The following is an 18,480-nucleotide window of genomic DNA, read 5'->3' as shown; positions in this document are numbered from 1 at the left end:
AGTTTTGAATTATAGAGTTGGGGCCGTACCTACTACCTACCTTGGATTACTGTTAGGTGCTTCGAACAAGAATGTTACAATTTGGAATCCGATTATTCAAGGGTTGAAAAAGAAATTAGCAGGGTGGTAGAAGAGGTATTTGTCCAAATGTGGAACAACGGAGCTTATTAAGAGTACTTTATCGAGCATCCGTACTAATTACATATCTTTGTTTGATGCTCAGCTTAGGTCTCAGAAAAGTTGGAAAAAATCCAAAGATATTTTCTTTGGGATGCGACGGATGGAGCAAGGAAGTTTCATCACGTAAAATGGGAAACTGTCAAGTCTCCTAAAAATGGGAGGGCTTGGCATTAAAAACTTAAAGGTGTTTAACAAAGCTTTGTTGGGTAAGTAGCTTTCGAGGTTTGGGGTGGAGGAGAATGCTTTCTGGAGAGAGGCAATAGTTGATAAATACGAGACTACGAAAGGAGAATGGCGAGCTAGAGACGTAACTATGCCTTTCGGGTGTGGTTTGTGGAGGAATATTTTGAAAGGGATGGGATGATTTCAAAGTAAACATCTCATTCAAGGTAAGAGATGGGAGGCGGACATAGGTGGTGTGGAGACAATTTATTGAAAGATGACTTCCCGAGCCTACGCAGAATTTCTTGTCAAAGAAACTTGATAATACAACAAATTAGGGGGACACAAGGTGGAGAGATTTTTTGGGATTTTAGATTTAGGGGGGGACTTCCACGACTGAGGGGTAACTGAGTTTCAAAGATTGTTAGACGTACTCCATAAAATGCTTTGTGGTGGGATGTGGGGATGAATGGTATGTTCTCAGTCAAGTCTTATTATGAGAAACTTTTGGTTAGAGAGGTTGATATTTTCCCTTGTAACACTGTTTGGATACCAAAGGTACCGAGGAAGGTGTGTTTTTTCATTTGGCTAGCTACTCGAGGGGTGATCTTGACGGCGGAAAACCTTAGAAAGTGAAAGGTTGGTTGTATCAATTGGTGTCATATGTGCAAGAAAACGGGCGAGGGCATGAATCATCTACTTCTTCATTGTGATTTTACCAATGTTTCATGGACTTTTCAAAAATGTCAACGGCCGCATACCGAATTCTCCAAAAGTAGTGTATTTTTGGAGAATCCGACACGGGTGCGACATTGAAAATGAAGAGTCCGCGCAACTTAGCATTAGATATAAGGTTATGGTGGGAAGAGAGGAATAGGAGAGATTTTGAAGGGGACCAATCTAGCTTTTTGAAGTTGAGGAGTCGCCTTCGATCCCTTATTTTCTTTTGGTGCACCCATAGAATTCCAAGTTGTATAGGAGATTGGGTGGAGTTTGAAGAGAGTCATTTATTATTGTAGATTCTTTACTTTTTGGTATACCCATTGTATACGACCAGCTTTTTGGCTATTTTTTGAATGAAAATACGTTTACCTGATAAAAACAATTGAGTTGAAGATAATTCAAAAACACCGGACAAATGAAGAAACATGTCCAATAGTGATAACTTGGTGCCACCATAGGCCATGAAAAGAGAAGGTAGATTGGAATGCCGACAACCGTTAATTATATTGAATTTACCAGATATAAACATTTTGGGAACGTCCACTTGTCACCTCTCAGTGGCACTTGTCCCAACTCCAACTCACCACTTCATTGATAGGCCTATTTTTCATTACCTTTTTGGTTTAGTGGACCTATTAGTCATAAATAGTTGTAATTCCTAACGATACTTCACCTTAATTTTTATTTGAACAAGTGGGATGATTAGGCCAAAGTGATTGGTGAGGAAGTAATTTCTTCTAGCTATGCTATGTCCTAAAAGTGAAATTTCCCTGAAAGAGACATTTCCCTAAGTTTGCAGTGGAAAGCTACATCTCTTATTTTTATCCTGTTCCATTCAAACACATTGTAGTCCCTAAGAAACGCTGCTTCAATATGACAGCCTGTAGCAAATAAAAATACACATATCAATCTTCACCTCGATGATTGCGGAAACATAGAAAGACATTTTTAACTGAAAGATACAATCAAAAGCTACCACATATAGTAGCTTGCTAGCTATCAGAAAGAAAAATTTACAACTCTACTCTTGTTTTTCAATAGCATGAAGTTCTCAGTGCTTATCTTTTGCAAAGATCATTTCATAATTTTATGTATTTAGTGACCATCCTAGTCATCTAATGCTCACGGAATTAAAGACAACACGGTAAACCTGAAACAGACTCACGATCTCATCATCTGATGCTTGTCCCATGACTGGTAACAGTCACAAATGGGACATAACCGTCACAGTGAGGAATTTACTTACTTTAGCAAAAATACAAAAGCCAAATAAAGTCAGCAGTCATACCCGTCCACTGTTCACAATTACATTGATACGCTCCTCAACAGCATCTGCTAACCCAACAATTTTAGGATCATGCAAAACCTGATCTTTGCCAAGGTGAGACAACTTGAACCTACAAAGGCATTGCTTCCCGCACTGCAATTTTAAAAGGTAACATATCATAATTCAGGAGGAAATCAAGCATCACCTAAAAGGCAAAAGTGATGCGTCAAGGTGATGACATCTTTCCACAAACTTGGAAAATACAACAACATTCCCTGTATAATCGCATAAAGTGGGTTTGGGGAGGATAGAGTGTCCACAGACCTTACCTCCACCTCAGATGTACATGAACATAGAAATAAACTTCCAAATATGGAAATGGTGTAAAAAAAAAATTGATATGAAGAAGTCTAATATTTTTAGCACAATGTGGATGATCATAGGAGTTCTCTTTCCTATGCTGAGTTCTTTAAAATATATCAAAACCACAGGAGGACATGTTCACATTGGATCAGTATGAACCTGAAAATGTTGTAATATTATACTCATGGCCTACATTCATGTGAACATTGAGGTAAGACAAAGGTGAAATTTCCTCAAGAAGCCCATGCGTACAACAACAATATACCCAGTGTATCACGCAAAGTGGGGTCTAGGAAGGGTAAAGTATACGCAGTCCATATCATTACCTCAGAATGAAGTAGAGAGGTTGTTTCTGATGGACCCTCGGCTCAGGACAAAATAGTATAAAAGACATAATAAAACAAAAAAAATAGAATAACACACAATAGATCATAATAGAAACAAGACACCAACACTTTAGTACTATAAACTATCTACCCGAAATCACAAACATCACTAAAACACCACGAACAAGAAATTACAAGGCACACACCTAGAACTACGACTACTGGCATGGCTACAAACTAAGCATTTCACCCTACTAGCAAGGATGCACTCTCACATACCAATCCTCTACCCTAATTCGCGTCCTCCACACCTTCCTATCTAGGTCAGTAAGCTGTAGCCACTCTATGTTATGTCTAATCACCTCCCTCCAATAATTCTTCAGCCAAGAAGAAGCTCATGTGTTTCATGAAAAATATACCATGACGATCTATTCATGAAAAATATACCATGACGATCTATGTCAACAACAACAACAACAAACCCAGTGAAATCCTACAAGTGAGGCCTAGGGAGGGTAAAGTGGACACATTTTTTTCTTTTATAAAGGTAATATTGTATTCTTCAGCATTAAGGAGATGCTGGCTACCATCAAAACAGATTTACAGTTGGCTTATAGCTAGAGCAAAAACTTGCTACACCAAAAAAACCTACAAGGATTTTACAAAATCTTAAAAAAGTGTCGAGCATCCTCTATGCCCTCTTCTTTACACCAAAAAAAGAAAGTCCTCATGCAGTTACATTTAATTTTCTGAACTGACTCAGCAGTATTCTCAAAGCATCTCTTGTTTCTTTCTTTCCAAATTGTCCACCATATGCAAGGGGGATCATATTCCACCACTTCTTCTGACTTTTACTCCCTCCTCTCTTAGTCCAGCAACTTAGAAGGTCAACAATATGTTTTGGCATGGTCCATCTAGTTTGTGTTAAGTTCAAGAATAATGCCCACAATTGGGAAGTTATTTTGCATGCAGAAACAAATGACTATTTGTTTCATTACAAAGGGAGCACCAAGATGCTAAATAGAAACCTCTTCTTTGAAACTTTTCATGGGTGAGACAGGCCCTTCTAGCGACTAGCCATGAAAAACATCTAACCTTGACTAGTACCTAGTTCTTCCAAATCTTCCCCCAAGGGCCACTAATTTTCCCTGGTAGAGCTTGCAATTTCCTTTTGTATAACCTGTTTACTGAAATTTTTCCAGCGTTGTTGTGCCTCCATCTTACTAAGTCAGCTTCCAAATTTATGCCCTTAGAATCGTTTAGGGTCTACAGCAGATCAACTACTCTTCCGATTTCCCAGTCATTCAAGAGTCTTCTAAAGCTCAGATTCCATCCTTGAATTCTGAATGGAATCTAAATGCTAGATTTTCCACTTCATCTGTGTTGCTAATGCAATCAAAATTCTGATGGTGTCCATCCTTGCAACAGGTGCAAAAGTATCCGAGTAATCAACTCCAGGCTATTGAGAATAACCTTTAACGACCAACCTTGCTTTGTGCTTGTTGATAGATCCATCTGCATTTAGTTTCACTTTGTACACCCATTTAACTCCAATAACTTGCTTATTTTCAAGTTTGTCAACAAGTTTCCATGTCTCATTCTTTTCAATCAAGGCAATTTCCTCCTTCATCGCATGCTTCCATTCTTCAACCATGCAGGCAGCTTGAAAGTTTGAAGGTTCCAAGACAACAAGATTACATCTTTCATAAATTTCAGCCAATGGTCTGGTGCCTCTAACAGCAAAATGTTCATCTTTCTCTGTTTCTAAGTCTTCGCTTGAATCTTGAAGAGTAGGTTCTACAACCATCACCATCTTTCTGACTTGAGAGATATTCTAATCCCAATAAGCATCTTCATCCACCTTCACATCTCGACTTACAAAAACTTTCCCAAATTCAATATTGTAGATTCTATAGCCTTTTGAGATAGAGCTGTAACCAACAGAAATTCCTTTTTCAGTTTTTTCATCAAGCTTACTACGTTTGACAGCTGGTACATGAGTATAACAGAAAATGAGTATAGCAGAAAGAACCAAACACCTTTAGATGCCCAATTGATGGTTTTGTGTCATTCCAAGCTTCAACTGGTGTCATTCCATCCACAGCCCTTGTTGGCAGTCTATTTTGCAGATAAATTGATGTGTTTACCGCCTCCGCCCAAAAAGACTTCGGCAACTTTTTTTCAAAAATCATGCACCTAGCCGTCTCAAGAACAGACCGATTTTTTCTTTCAGAAACTCCATTTTACTGGGGTGAATAAGTGACTATAAGTTGATGTTCAATTCCCATATCATCACAAAACAAAGGAAATTCTCTTGAAGTATACTCCTTCCCATTGTCTGTTCGAAGAGTTTTCAACAAGCATCCACTTTGAGTTTCACAAAAAGCTTTAAACTTCTTAAAAACCGCAAACACTTCAAGCTTTTGCTTAAGAAAATATACCCAAGTCATTCGAGTAAAATCGTCTATACAAAGAATAAAATACTTGCTGCCATTGATTGAAGGAGTTTTCATCGGTCCACAAATATCAAAATGAACAAGTTGTAACTTCTTACTTGCTCTCCATGTTGCTGACTTTGGAAAAGGTAATTTGTGTTGCTTTCCGAGTTGACAACTTTCACACACGTCTGAACATAACTCAATTTCAGGCAATTCCTTCACTAAATCATGCTTTTTAGCATATTGTATGGATTTCAAGTTATAATGGCCAAGTCTTTTGTGTCATAATTTTGAATCCTGCTCACATCTACTACTTCGACAAACTTGCTCTAAATTTGAGTTCCAATTCAAAGGAAAACTTCTTTTTATCATTTCAACCGTAATCACTTCTTGGCCGCTAGATTTGGAAACAACACATTTTTTGTCTTTGAGCAGTAACATATAATCTTGTTCTAGCATTTGACCAACACTCGGTAGATTTTGGTCAAGATAATGTACCAACAAAACATCTTGAATAAATTTAGTACCTTTGAGAGCTTCAATTGCCACAGTTCCTTTACCAACAATCTCCAACTTGGTTTTATCGGCCAACTTGACACTACCTTTGGCAGATTCCAACTTCGTAAAATATTCTTATTTGCTGGTCATGTGTTGAGTGCCACCACTGTCAAGAAACCAAGTGTTTTCATCATTCAATCTTATTGCTGCCATCACCGTAAACAAAAACTCCTCCTGTTCTTCAACTTTCGAAACGTTGACTTTTTGAGTTTGTAGGTTGTTCTCCTTCTTCACTCTGCAAAACCTTTCAATATGACCAAGCTTATTGCAATATCTACACTGAAGAGGTGGTTTCTTCCCCTTAAACCAACAATCATCCTCTTTATGATTGATTTTTCTGCAATACCTGCATGGAGGGAAGTTTTCTTTCTTCTTGACTCCATTGCGAGAATCGCCTTGATTTTTTCTACTAGAATTAGTAGAAGTTTCTGGGATTTTACCTTCCTTTTGCATCTGCATCTTCCCTTTGAACTTGGCTTGAAGAGCAGTTTCAGTAGTTTTTTCTAGCCTCAAGGATCTTCTTTGCTCTTGAGCTTGAAGAGCATGTACAAGTTCTGAAGGTGATGGTTTTGTGAGATCCTTCGAATCTTCGAGTGAGGAGATCTTTGCTTCAAATCTTTCTGGAAAACTCACAAGAACCTTTTCCACGACGCTTGAATTTGTAAGCTCTTCTCCAATAAGTCTGATTTGGTTTACAATCTTCATCAACTTGTTGGAGAATTCTTCAATAGTTTTTGAATCCTTCATTCTGAGAATTTCAAACTCTCATCTCAGATTTATCACTTTTATTTGCCTTATCTTGTCACTTCCATGAAATTCTTCTTTCAACTTGTCCCAAGCCTCCTTTGCAGTCTCACTCGCCATAACTCTTGCGAAAATTACTTCCGGGAGTGCTAATTGAATGCAAGAGAGAGCTTTAAAGTTTTTTGAAACCTTTTCTCTGTGATTCTTAATTTGTGTCATAGTAGGATTATTTGGCAAAGGATTTACCTCTCCTCCAACCTCTACCACTTCCCACAGATCATATGCTCTCAAGTATGTTCTCATCTTGAGAGCCCAAATTGGATAATTCTCACCAGAAAAAATTGGGGGTGAAGGAATTTGGAAATTGCTGGAAGCCATAACAATATTGACTTTTACGCAGGGTTATTTTTGGGGGTCTTCTCTCTCACAGATCCCTCAAGAACCTGGCCCTGATATTGTTGTTCTACGAAATACAGAGAAGAAGAAAATAGACGTTTGAGGATAAAAATATTCTACTTGTTTATTCATCCACATTTGAGAATATAAACAGACAAAAGACTCATATTCTATTTCTAACTAGGAAACTAATAAAATCCTATTCTATCTTCAACTAGGATACTAATAAAATCCTATTCTATCTCAACTAAATAACTGAATTTCAGAAATAAAATTACTAAACCAAAAAAAAAAAAAATAACAGCAAATAACTCAATACTTCAACAGATACCATGTGAGAAATATAGGAGAAAATATTATTGAATTATTTTATCTAAATTATTACACTGAGACCCTATTTATAGATACTACATTCCAATCCTTTTCCAAGTTGAACACTACATTCCAATCTTTTTCCAAGTTGACCACTACATTCCAATCCTTTTCCAAGTTGAACACTACATTCCAATCCTTTTCCAAGTTGAACACTACATTCCAATCCTTTTCCAAGTAGGATTCTATATACTATTCATGTTCCTACTCATATTCTAACATTTTTACCGAATTGTTATTATTTTCCATGAACATTGGTTTATAGAGAAGAATGTCTTGAAAAGAGAAGAATGTTTTCGTATCCTAAAAGTCCAGTGTAGCATGATTTATAACGATTTAAACCCAAGGTTCACTAGCAATATGTTTCAAATAAGGGGGAGCCGAGGATCACCAAGAGTATGATGCCATGATATGATTTTTGAGTTGAGGCTCCAAACATGTTTCAGCTTATGTTTAGAACTTATAGTGTGATTGTTACTCGTTTCGCAAGCAGGAGACTCCTCTTTTAGTCCGAGGGCTCAGTATGGACCCATAGTTTCATGTTTCGTTTTCTATAGCTCGGCAAGGAAGGATCTCCCCAACATTTATAAGAAACTCTCCAAATAGAAAAATTATTTATTTTTCTAATAGTATGAATTTGGTTGAGGGAACAAGTTCATAAAGAGTTTTTATGATGCATTGCATATAGTTTATTTATATATTTCTGATATCCAGCTATTCAGTTTCAGTTACACAATTTGCTAGATACTCAGTTTTCAGCTTTAAGAAACGGTTCTAAAAATGTTTTACTTCCAGTTCCTTATGATTAGTATTCAGTTTAGCCCTCTTTTCAAACACTCAGTTCAATTTATGATTCAGATAATCAGGACACTTCCATCTTATCATTCAGTTATTTCATGATCTTGATTACATATTATAACTGTCTCAGTAAATAAAATTTTATTTTATTTTATAACAAAAGTCCAGCTCATGATTTAGTTTCCGCTTATCTTTCAATACACGTTTTAGTATCATGCCAGGCGAAGGGGTATGCTCAAACCAGCAATTGGGCCAGGTGCCAGTCATGTTCAGAGCCTAGGCTTAGGTTTTATGGAGAAAACATTATGAATTTTTCTTAATGACAATCGAGGATTTTATGGACAATACGAATTATACATTTCTTGACAATATTATGCTTATGCATGTTGGTAGGAAATATGATTTATGTCCTAAATAATGAAAGGAGTTCACATATTACTTTAGTTTAGATTAATATCTTGTTTTTTATCAATTTCATTAGGAGACACATGAATTTAATAACTTAATGTATTTACAGGACATAAGTTGAGATAAATTAGGATAAAGAAGTTGTCTTAAATTATTTTTATGATTAATTATTTGATAAATAATATTTCAATCAATTAAGGGCATTTTGGAAATTTGTCAATTAATGTACAGTTTGACATCGTCAATCTCCTCATTTTTTTGGATTATCGACCCTAGATACCTAAAAGTTCAAAGATGACTAGTGTATCAATCCTTACTTCCACATGTACCACGTGACTTACATCACTGAGCTCAACCTGCACCCTTTGGCATCCAGGGTTTCTCTCCAAACCTCCCATCTATAAACTCCATCGCATGTCTCATTAATCAAAACTATGTCATTAGCAAATGGCGGCATACACCACAGCACCTCACCTTGGATATGTCGCATCAGTTTATCCATCACCAAGACAAATAGAAATAGAAATAGAAATAGAAATAGGCTAAGAGTTGATCTTTGGTGCAAAGCCATCACGACCGGAAAGTGATCTGAGTATCCTCTCACTATTTGGATATGTCGCATCAGTGCATCCATCACTAGGGAAAATAAAAATAGAAATAGGCTAAGATTTAATACCTGGTGCAAACACATCACAACGGAAAAGTGATCCAAGTCTCCTCACTATCATCCTTAATCGAGTCTTGGCTCCATCATACATGTCCTTAATTGATAATAAATAATCTAGCACGTGCTTATTTAAGGCAAAGTTAGAACCCCTCTCTTACAAAAACAAAAAAGGGTTCCTCCAGTGTTAAGTATTTTCATATCGCATAACTTTTCCACCAGGGGGCGGATCTTTATGTAAGGGATGGGGTGACATAACACCCGCAAACTTTTGTTGAGACATTGCGTATACATGTATATATAGAACAAATTGTATAGATAGCATAAGTAGCACTTGAAATAACAAAAGTCTTAAGGTGCCACCGGCGAAGTGTCAAGTTGCTCACCATGGTGGAAGGAATTCGAGTCCAGCTTGACACACTTTGTCTTATAAAAGCTATAGTTTGTTGCATTTAGGACAACTACAATTCAAAGACGGATTTCTCCTTTGTTTCTTCTCTTTTTCTTTAATTTTTTTTGTTAATTAGTTCCGACTAATTTGTTCTATGATTTTATTAACTTATTTTTGAATCTTTTCCTCCTTTTCCTTCAACATTGAACATAAAAATATCAAGGTAGCTTTCTTTCCCACCAACCTACTCTCTACTCTTCAAAAAAAAATCCGCATGTCTTGCTTTTCCCATTCCTTCGATGATTTATCAATAGATGATAGAAAATTATTATTTTCTCCAAGAGCACCACTTTAGTAAATCTATTTGTCGAAACCAAAAAATTAGAAATCTTTGAATAAGTTATTGTTTTGATCAAGGATTAAAAAAAAAATCGTAGAAAGATGATTGTATTCACTTTTGAGTGAGCAAATTTGATACAAGAAACACAAAGGAAGCACGAAACACACACCAAAATCAGTCCACAAATTACTACGTAAACTTTATCCTCTATCGGTATGTCCATATAAACCAAAGAGACAAATGACCCAAATCAAAACCCAAATAGATCAAACCGACTACATGCATCCACTATTTGGACTATGCAAATTGTAATACATCAACATTAAAAAGTTGTGGCACCTGGAACATCCAACTCCAACATTTCAACCATCTTATTTTATTATATGTGATACATCATTAATCACATCATTCTCCTAAAAGACTAAACATATTGGCACCAAATTTCGTCAAATCTATCATGTCATCAATTGAAAACCAGGCCAAGAAATCTGAAATTGTCTGCATTAAGATACTACACCTTCATTCTTTTCTTCATTTTTTCAATGACCCTGGCCGTCCAGGTCAGCTTTTGTGCACTGGACTAATTCCTTCATCTCTTTATAGTGGCTAAATTTATAGTGCATATGTTCTCTCCTAGTTCTACTTATTCTAAAACCATTGTTCAGGAATGCGCTTGCATTGTCGCATAATGCGATGATTCGAAGCAATGCGAGCCCCCATTGTGTGTAGCTGATGCGAGCGCATCATGTTGATTTTATTTTTAGGGTCAATTTTAAATTAAAAAAAGAGTCACTTCGTGTTGATTTTATATTTAGGGTCAATTTTAAATTTAAAAAAAAAATCTATTGCGGTGACTACCACTGCAGCAATTTTCTACGGTTAACTTTGAAGTCCACTACTGCGGCTTCTTCTGTATGCAACTACCACTACTGTGACTTCTTCAATGCTTCGCTCTAATTATGCGCTCACATCGCTTCACCCTTTGCATAATACTTGATGCGGAGCCTTGCAACTTTTTTCCGCATCACGCTTCCCTGAACACTGTCTAAAACTCTTGGTTTGGTACATATGACATGTATGCACCAGCTTAAGGGGGGTGTTAGAATATGAGTGGGAACAGGAATAACATATAGAGTACTTCTTGGAAAAGGATTATAGTTTAGTACTCCTAGTTGAAAAAGGATTGTGATGTCATCTATAAATAACGCCTCAATGTAATAATGTACACACAATTCAATAATAATATTTTTTCCATTATTTATCACATGGTATCAGAGCCTCTACAATCTTAGTAGATAATCAAAGAGCTTCCGCTCCCGGCGCGAGGCTATAACCCATATATATTGCTCGACTAGCCAATGATCATGTTAGCAAAAGCAAGGCCACCATACTTCTTTCCCATGGCTTCTCATATCTAATTTGTGTAGCACTGTGCATATTTTTGAGACTACTTTCTCATGTCTAATTTGTGTAGCACCATGCATCCTTTCAGTGACTACTTTCCCATATCTGATTTACGGTAGCACCATGCATCTTTTCAGTGACTATTTTCTCATATCTGATTTGGTAGCACCGCGCATCTCTCTAAACTATTTCTCATATTTAATTTGCACAGTGTCGCGCATCGTTTAAGGCCACTTTCTCATATCTAAATTGCATTGCACCGTGTGTTTTTCCGGTGACTCCTCAGATTTGATTTGCGTAGTTCCGTGTGTCTTTTTAGTGACTCCTCAGATCTGATTTGCGTAGGGTCGTGCCATCATTCCAACCCTACCTATATAATTTTTCTATTTCAGTAGGATTGTGTCATCATTCCGACCCTATCCATATAATTTTTCTCAAATTTTGACCGTTTTTCAGTCGTCAAATCTAATCATCCTGCACGTGAACATGTTACAACCAACATTTCTAGTGACTTTCTTGTTCAAGATTTACTCATCTCTTGATTTTGAGATGACCCATATATTTTATACCAATTTCTGGCAATATTCCAGCAACAAGTCGTCTTCTCAATGACATTTACAACTTCTCTGACCACTTTTTTAGTTTTTTTCTTTTTAACTGAGATCTCCAAGACATCCAGAGTAGTCCTTACCAGTTTCGTTGCAGATATCTTCACTAAATCCTTTACTGATCCTCGTATTAATCACATCCATAACAAGCTTGGTACATATGACATGTATGCCCCAGCTTGAGGGGAAGTGTTAGAATATGAGTAGGAATAGGAATCTCGATACATATGACATGTATGCACTAGCTTGAGGGGGAGTGTTAGAATATAAGTAGGAATAGGAATCACATATAGAGTACTGCTTGAAAAAGGATTGCAATGTAGTGTCCTAGTTGAAAAAGGATTATAGTGTAGTAGTCTCCTAGTTGGAAAAGGATTGTAATGTCGTATCTATAAATAGCGTCTCAATGTAATAATGTAGTTACAACAATTCAATAATATCTTTCTCTAATATTTCGCACAACTCTAACACGGGTGTTTTCCACAATTCAAACTTTTGGTTTACTCCTTTGTTAGTTTCACAAATTAACACAATATCCTTTGCAAATAGCATACACCTATTATTGATTATCTCATTTGTTACTATGGGAAAGAAGTAGCTCAAGGAAAATCCTTGGTGTAAACTCGTGGTTACCGAAAACTTCCCCTATACCGATCTCCTCAGTGCTCTCACGCTTGTAATCGCTCCTTCATATGTATCCTTTATGCAATGAATGAGAAGAAAATATTTTTTCATCCAAATCTCAAGTTGTTTACCTGTATGACCTCTAGTAGTGTATTTGACAATGCAAACTATTTACATTTTCTCCTTCACTAACTTCTACTTTTCCCTCTGTCCCATCTAATCTTTAATTCTTCATCACAAGTGATGAACATTATTAAGTTATACCAAGTGTCAACAAGAAAGAAATCAAAAAAACACAGTTCCTAACAAATCATGCAAAAATTTAAAAGGAAAAAGGAGTTTAGAGAGCAAAACAATGTGTAGCCAAAGAACTTGTGTGGAGAAGATGACAGAACAGTAGCGTTTAGCACACAAAGAAATAACTTTTGCAAAGTAGAGTCACCAATATCTTCAGCCAGAAGCAAAGTGAACACAGAGAGGATAGACATATTACTGATGCAAATATTCTAGGATGCATCAAATGGAAGTCCTCACTTTGACAGGGAAGACGAGAGGAATGAAGTCATGGGGTAGACTTTGTATTCTACTAGCAGGGCAAGTTATGTAAGATAGCATAGAACTTACATATAGAAGAAGAGTGTTTTTTGACGTCAGCACAACAATGTCCACAAATGGAAGTCCACACACTTTAACTCTGTAGAATAGAATTGGCAGTCAAGACACAAAAGTAGAAACATAGCTACAGAAAACCAAAATATATAGTAAAAACTAACCCTGGTCGAGTAACAACAACTGGCGCTGCAGCAACTGCTGGTATGCTCCAACTCATGTCAGGCTTAATATCATAGATAACTTTGGTATTTTTTTCTACAGTATGAAGCTGCAGAGACAACAGCTTGTTTTGCTCTTGAAGTAGAAAGCAAATAATGGGTGATGCATCATCAGCAGTTGCTAGAAACACCTGAGAGAATTACATGAGGCTCTAAACGACAAGCACATAAGGACATAGATATATGAAATCATTCATGGAGATATGATTATAAACTTGGGAGTTAGACACCTAAATACTGTAGTTCACCTATATTATTTTATGCTATGACAACCAGAAAACCATGAATTGTGCTCATCTTGGAGAGCAATGCCCTGTCACGCAGAATAGTAAATACTGAGATTGCATTAAGCTAAGGTTGCAGTAGTTTGATGTCCCTGAGGAAAAAGTCCATTGCAATGGTGTTAGTGAAAAACAGTAGAGGCTATGGGCTAGTTTTCAACGACTCAACTAAGGATTTGAATACCAAGATTCCACTTGTTTTCCAAAGTTTCCCTGGCCAGGACCAGGCCCCATAACATTTCTTCACGAACTAGCCTCTCATCAAACCTACAGTAGTTTCTATTTAGACACCAATGACCTTTTTATAAGTTCAGAATGATATGCCAAACTACGACACTCAAGGATCCCTTTTTTGGGGATCAAATGAAACATTTCTTGATGATGACAGGGCTATTATGGCGTATACAAGACACTTGAGGATCGTTTACAAAGCTTCCATCTGTTCTACGTCAAAAGTTACCCTTATCAATATGTGTTTGACGAATAAGTCAATAATTGTTGTAATAGTTACCACTACGTAATAGCTTTCTAATAATAATCACATAAAGTCGGATATAGTTATCATAAGTTTGTCACAATAAATTGTAGCAACTTTTTTTTGATCACCTGATGCTGAGGTTCTTAGTATTTCAACTAGAACTCCAGATTAGATCACTATGATTCATTGTGGACCTTCAAGGGCAGCCTTCTGAAAACATAATTGGAAATATAAAATGTATATGCATAATTCACTAAATTTATTTCCCAACTAGGACGGTAGAACAAGACGTATGACATTCTTTTCATCAAGCAACAAGAATCAATAATAATCAGCACCTTAGTAGCAGCTTCTTGTGCACCCTTCCCTTGCCATATTCTCCGAAAAGAAAATTGCTTCGTTAGCACTCCAAGGGGAACACCAGGAAGTCTAGAATTTCCCATTTCAATGTTAGAGTTGATAGTTTCAACAACCCATAAAGAATGCTGAAGCTTAGCTGCACAGTAATTCAGAGACAATGAATGCACTCTGTTATCTCTTTTGTCAACCAGCAAAGAAATGACAATCTAACAGTTATTTAAAAATAAATAGGAACAACCTTTGTTGTATGATGCCATTAGGGGGACACAATCTCCGGTCCAAATGGTCCTTTCATCAAATTCTTTGTTCAAGTTTAATCTTCCCCTCTCCTCAATATAGGTTGGCTGTGATACAATAGAAGAAGTACACTATCAAATTCGAATCAAAACTGGGAGGAAAATTCTACCTCTTCAGCTGACAAATGGAAAATACAAGTGGATTACAGTATAATATTACCAAAACCAAGGATAAGAAATAGAAAAGGATAGACTATAAAACAAAACAAGCAAAACAATAGATACAGAGGGGGCCCAAAGAAAGCATCATGTCTACCTGAGGTTCTTCCAGTGGATCCTTTAATATCAGATGTGAGGACATTGAAGACCCATCTCCCTTGAGAGTAAAATCTAAACCAAGTACAGCAGTACAATTCTGCTGAGTACTAACTTCCCTTTTTGAACGGATTGTATCACGAGCACTTAAAAGTGGGCTCAAAGACGAAAATTGGATATGCGCTTGTGAGCTCCCTTCAGGTGCCTGTTGGAGGAGTAACCCATATGGAAGAGCCCATATGGAGGTGATGCTACGAGGAAGAGGTACGGATGTTACTTCACCTACAATGCAAGGCACTCAACCATTGTATGTTTTCTCTAACAACCGATTGCAATGGTAAACAATAGGAACTCACTTGGACAAATTGAGGAAAAATTAAATACTAAAAAGTTTGCCATGGGTCTAGTGATTGAAAATTCTAAAAGAAAAAACATATAGCCCATTTTGGCCTCCTCTGTACTCAGCTATTCTTTAAGCTGCCAAAGAGCCTCATTTCTACCAGAAAGACTTGTCTACACAACTTTAGAGAAGAAAACTAATTACTTGCCAACAATAGGTCAAATATCAACTAAATACGAAATCTGTCCCTCTGATGCACTAAACTCCACTTCCAGATACAGTTCTAAACCAACTTTGTGTATAATCCTGTTAACACATCCCAAAGAGGTGGCTGTAAGGGAGCCACCACCAATTTGTTTCATTGTGTTTCAATTATGACCCATAAAGGAAGGCAGGCCTATCAACTCCGATCACAAAATCTCGCATTGGTACACATGTAAAAGCATATGGTATTTGAACATGATGAGAACTTCAAAAGGGAGCACGTCAATCAATTCCCTTAATGAAGCACATCAATCTAGACGCTTATCGACACTAGGTGTTCAATAAATTTCGAATGTTAATTTTTCAATGCCAAAGTTCTACGGATATCCTTAAATAAAAAGCAAAAAAAGGAAGAAAGGAAAACAAGGAAATGGTGAAAGGTTTTCCATGGACAAGTAAATCAACTTTATCTTTTATGGGACAAGTAAATCAACTTTTTCATTCAAAGGAATATCTATATATACAATGAGACTGCTTAATATGTGGAAAGAAGCTCCACTAAAATAGAATATGCAGCAGTAAAACTGGTTCAATCACCTGATGTATCATAAATTGACAAACTATCACACTGTAGAATGCACAGAACAGTGTCTGAAGTATCGCCCATCTGGCACCAGCATGCCTAAAATACCATTTAAAGTTAATTATACATCCACCTAGAAAATTGGAAAGAATGCACGTGACAAATGATTTAGACGAAGTAATGAATGAAACTTCATCAAAAGATAAGTAATTAATGAAAATCGTAAATCAAGTTCCATATATGTGAGACATGCCATAAGCTAAGCACAACACCAAAATGGAGGGGAGGACCTGCCAGAGAAAGAAATGAACGAGAATAAAATTGGAGAATTCTACAAGGGCATGTAAATTTGTGTGGAACCACATATCAGCCATACAGAAGAGCTGCAAATGTTAATTAGAACCCAAACAGCACAGATTCATCTCAACAGTCCAAGCAAGTCAGGCATTCGCATATTTATTGTGCATTGACAATGTATTTGAAGTAAGAATATTAATAGTTGCAGATGAGATGGATACATCTTCATTCAGATGGCTCAAAATTTATTTTCAGTTAAGTCAGCCATGACTTGAGCTAGCTTTGCTGATTCACCGAGCAATAAGTGTTACTTACACTCAGCTAAGACAGAACTAACTTGTAAGCTACGTTCATGTGTATGCTTAATGGTAGAGTGAGTTTTTATAATTGCAGAGTTACCTTTATCACTGCGGAGGGTAATGTGAACCTCTTATAGACTCGCAAACCAATGCTCCATATTATCCTGTAATCATGTTATGGAATACAAGTAAGCCAAATTTACATTTTGATATTCGCATAAGAAGAAATTGGGAACTTTGACTATCTTGATGGCAAATTGGTAAACTTGAACAGCAATTGTTTTGAAGGGAAAAGATTGAGATATTTGCAATTTTCTTTAGTCCAGTTCTGTAAATATGTGACTAAGAAAGAGAAAAACTGAAATTCTTAAGGGATATTTTCTTCGTAAAAAAATACCTATTCCCTCTTATAAAAAGCTCATGATCGCTCCAGTCACTTGATGGCGATGGAAGATCGAGCTCATCCGCTTCATCTCTTTGTTTGGTCACTTGTGGACTGAACAGGAAGTAACGATAATCAGCGACGCAAGTATCAGAGGGTTTGCCATCAAGAGCTTCCGCAATCAAGCCAAAGGGCTTGAATTCACCCAGAACAGTAAGTTCACGAGCACCAACAGAACCCATTTTTCTTGGGAACGAATGGAGATTATTCTCCCTTGGCTCTCTCCCGCTCTTTTTCTTTTCTTTTTTTTTTTATATATATATTTCGCGACTGAGTAAGCATAGCCGACTCATAAACCCTAAATCTTAACCCCCGACTCACTTTCATGGCGCCATTTTTAAACTTGGAAAAAGGATCAAAAATACTTATCACTATTACTTATTTTATTTGGTTAATTTTATCCTTTGTTATATTATGGGTCAGTTTTACCCTGATATTAGTGAAGTTAATAAGTAGCCCTTTGGCTATGAAAAATTTTTATTTTTTTGAAAAAATTATTTCACTTTAGTGAAAAAAGTGAAAATTGTATGTATTTGGCCATGAGATTCCAAATACCATTCAGGAATTGTATTTGGAAAAGTGAAAACAAGTTTTATTTATTTTCACTCATAATTCTCTCACAAAATTTCAAAAAATAATTTTAATTTATATTCATGGTCAAACACAACTCCAACTCCAAAAAATTATAATTTTTATGGCCAAATGGGGCCTAAATATACCTTTCAATTTAACAAATTTCTCCAAATGAATTAAAATTAACCAATTTTTTAAAAATAACTCGAACCACTCTTTAACCCAATCTTATCCGTATAATTAAACTAACCCACAAAAACATACCCAATCCCCATCCCCCCTCCTTCAATCGGTGATCACGGTATGAAGTAACAAAAACAACACAAACCTTTGGTATATCATCAAGCTTGGGTTTTAACGATAGATAATTTAACCTGTCATCATATGGTGTCAGTGGAAGACGCACTAGCACTCATATGAAAAGAAAAAATAAGGAAATAAGAAACGGAGAAATGGAATAAAAAAAATAAGGTTTT

General features: G+C 36.5%; 1 protein-coding gene across 3 annotated transcripts in view; it reads right to left on the bottom strand.

The window, feature by feature from the left end:
* The window catches only part of LOC107873278 (anaphase-promoting complex subunit 1), a 123,931-nt gene extending 106,176 nt beyond the window's left edge, over positions 1–17,755 (bottom strand). Inside the window, exons 1-9 of one of the 3 annotated variants that reach the window (XM_016720054.2) lie at positions 17,387–17,755; positions 17,090–17,153; positions 16,408–16,492; positions 15,268–15,548; positions 14,954–15,059; positions 14,694–14,851; positions 13,540–13,727; positions 13,391–13,460; positions 2,354–2,485 (exon numbers count right to left, since the gene is read on the bottom strand). In XM_016720054.2, coding sequence (XP_016575540.1) covers positions 2,354–2,485; positions 13,391–13,460; positions 13,540–13,727; positions 14,694–14,851; positions 14,954–15,059; positions 15,268–15,548; positions 16,408–16,492; positions 17,090–17,153; positions 17,387–17,613 — 1,311 coding nt within the window. In that variant the 5' untranslated portion in view covers positions 17,614–17,755. Of the gene's footprint in view, positions 1–2,353; positions 2,486–13,390; positions 13,461–13,539; positions 13,728–14,693; positions 14,852–14,953; positions 15,060–15,267; positions 15,549–16,407; positions 16,493–17,089; positions 17,158–17,386 lie in introns of those variants that run through there. The other 2 variants (XM_016720057.2, XM_047414778.1) reach the window with 2 other exon arrangements.
* Positions 17,756–18,480: the final 725 nt, after the last annotated feature.

Source organism: Capsicum annuum, chromosome 6, assembly GCF_002878395.1.
Source record: "Capsicum annuum cultivar UCD-10X-F1 chromosome 6, UCD10Xv1.1, whole genome shotgun sequence".
In the NCBI taxonomy this organism is placed as follows: domain Eukaryota; kingdom Viridiplantae; phylum Streptophyta; class Magnoliopsida; order Solanales; family Solanaceae; genus Capsicum; species Capsicum annuum.
The sequence above is the reverse complement of the archived record's forward strand: the minus strand, read 5'-3'. Positions and strand labels throughout refer to the sequence as shown.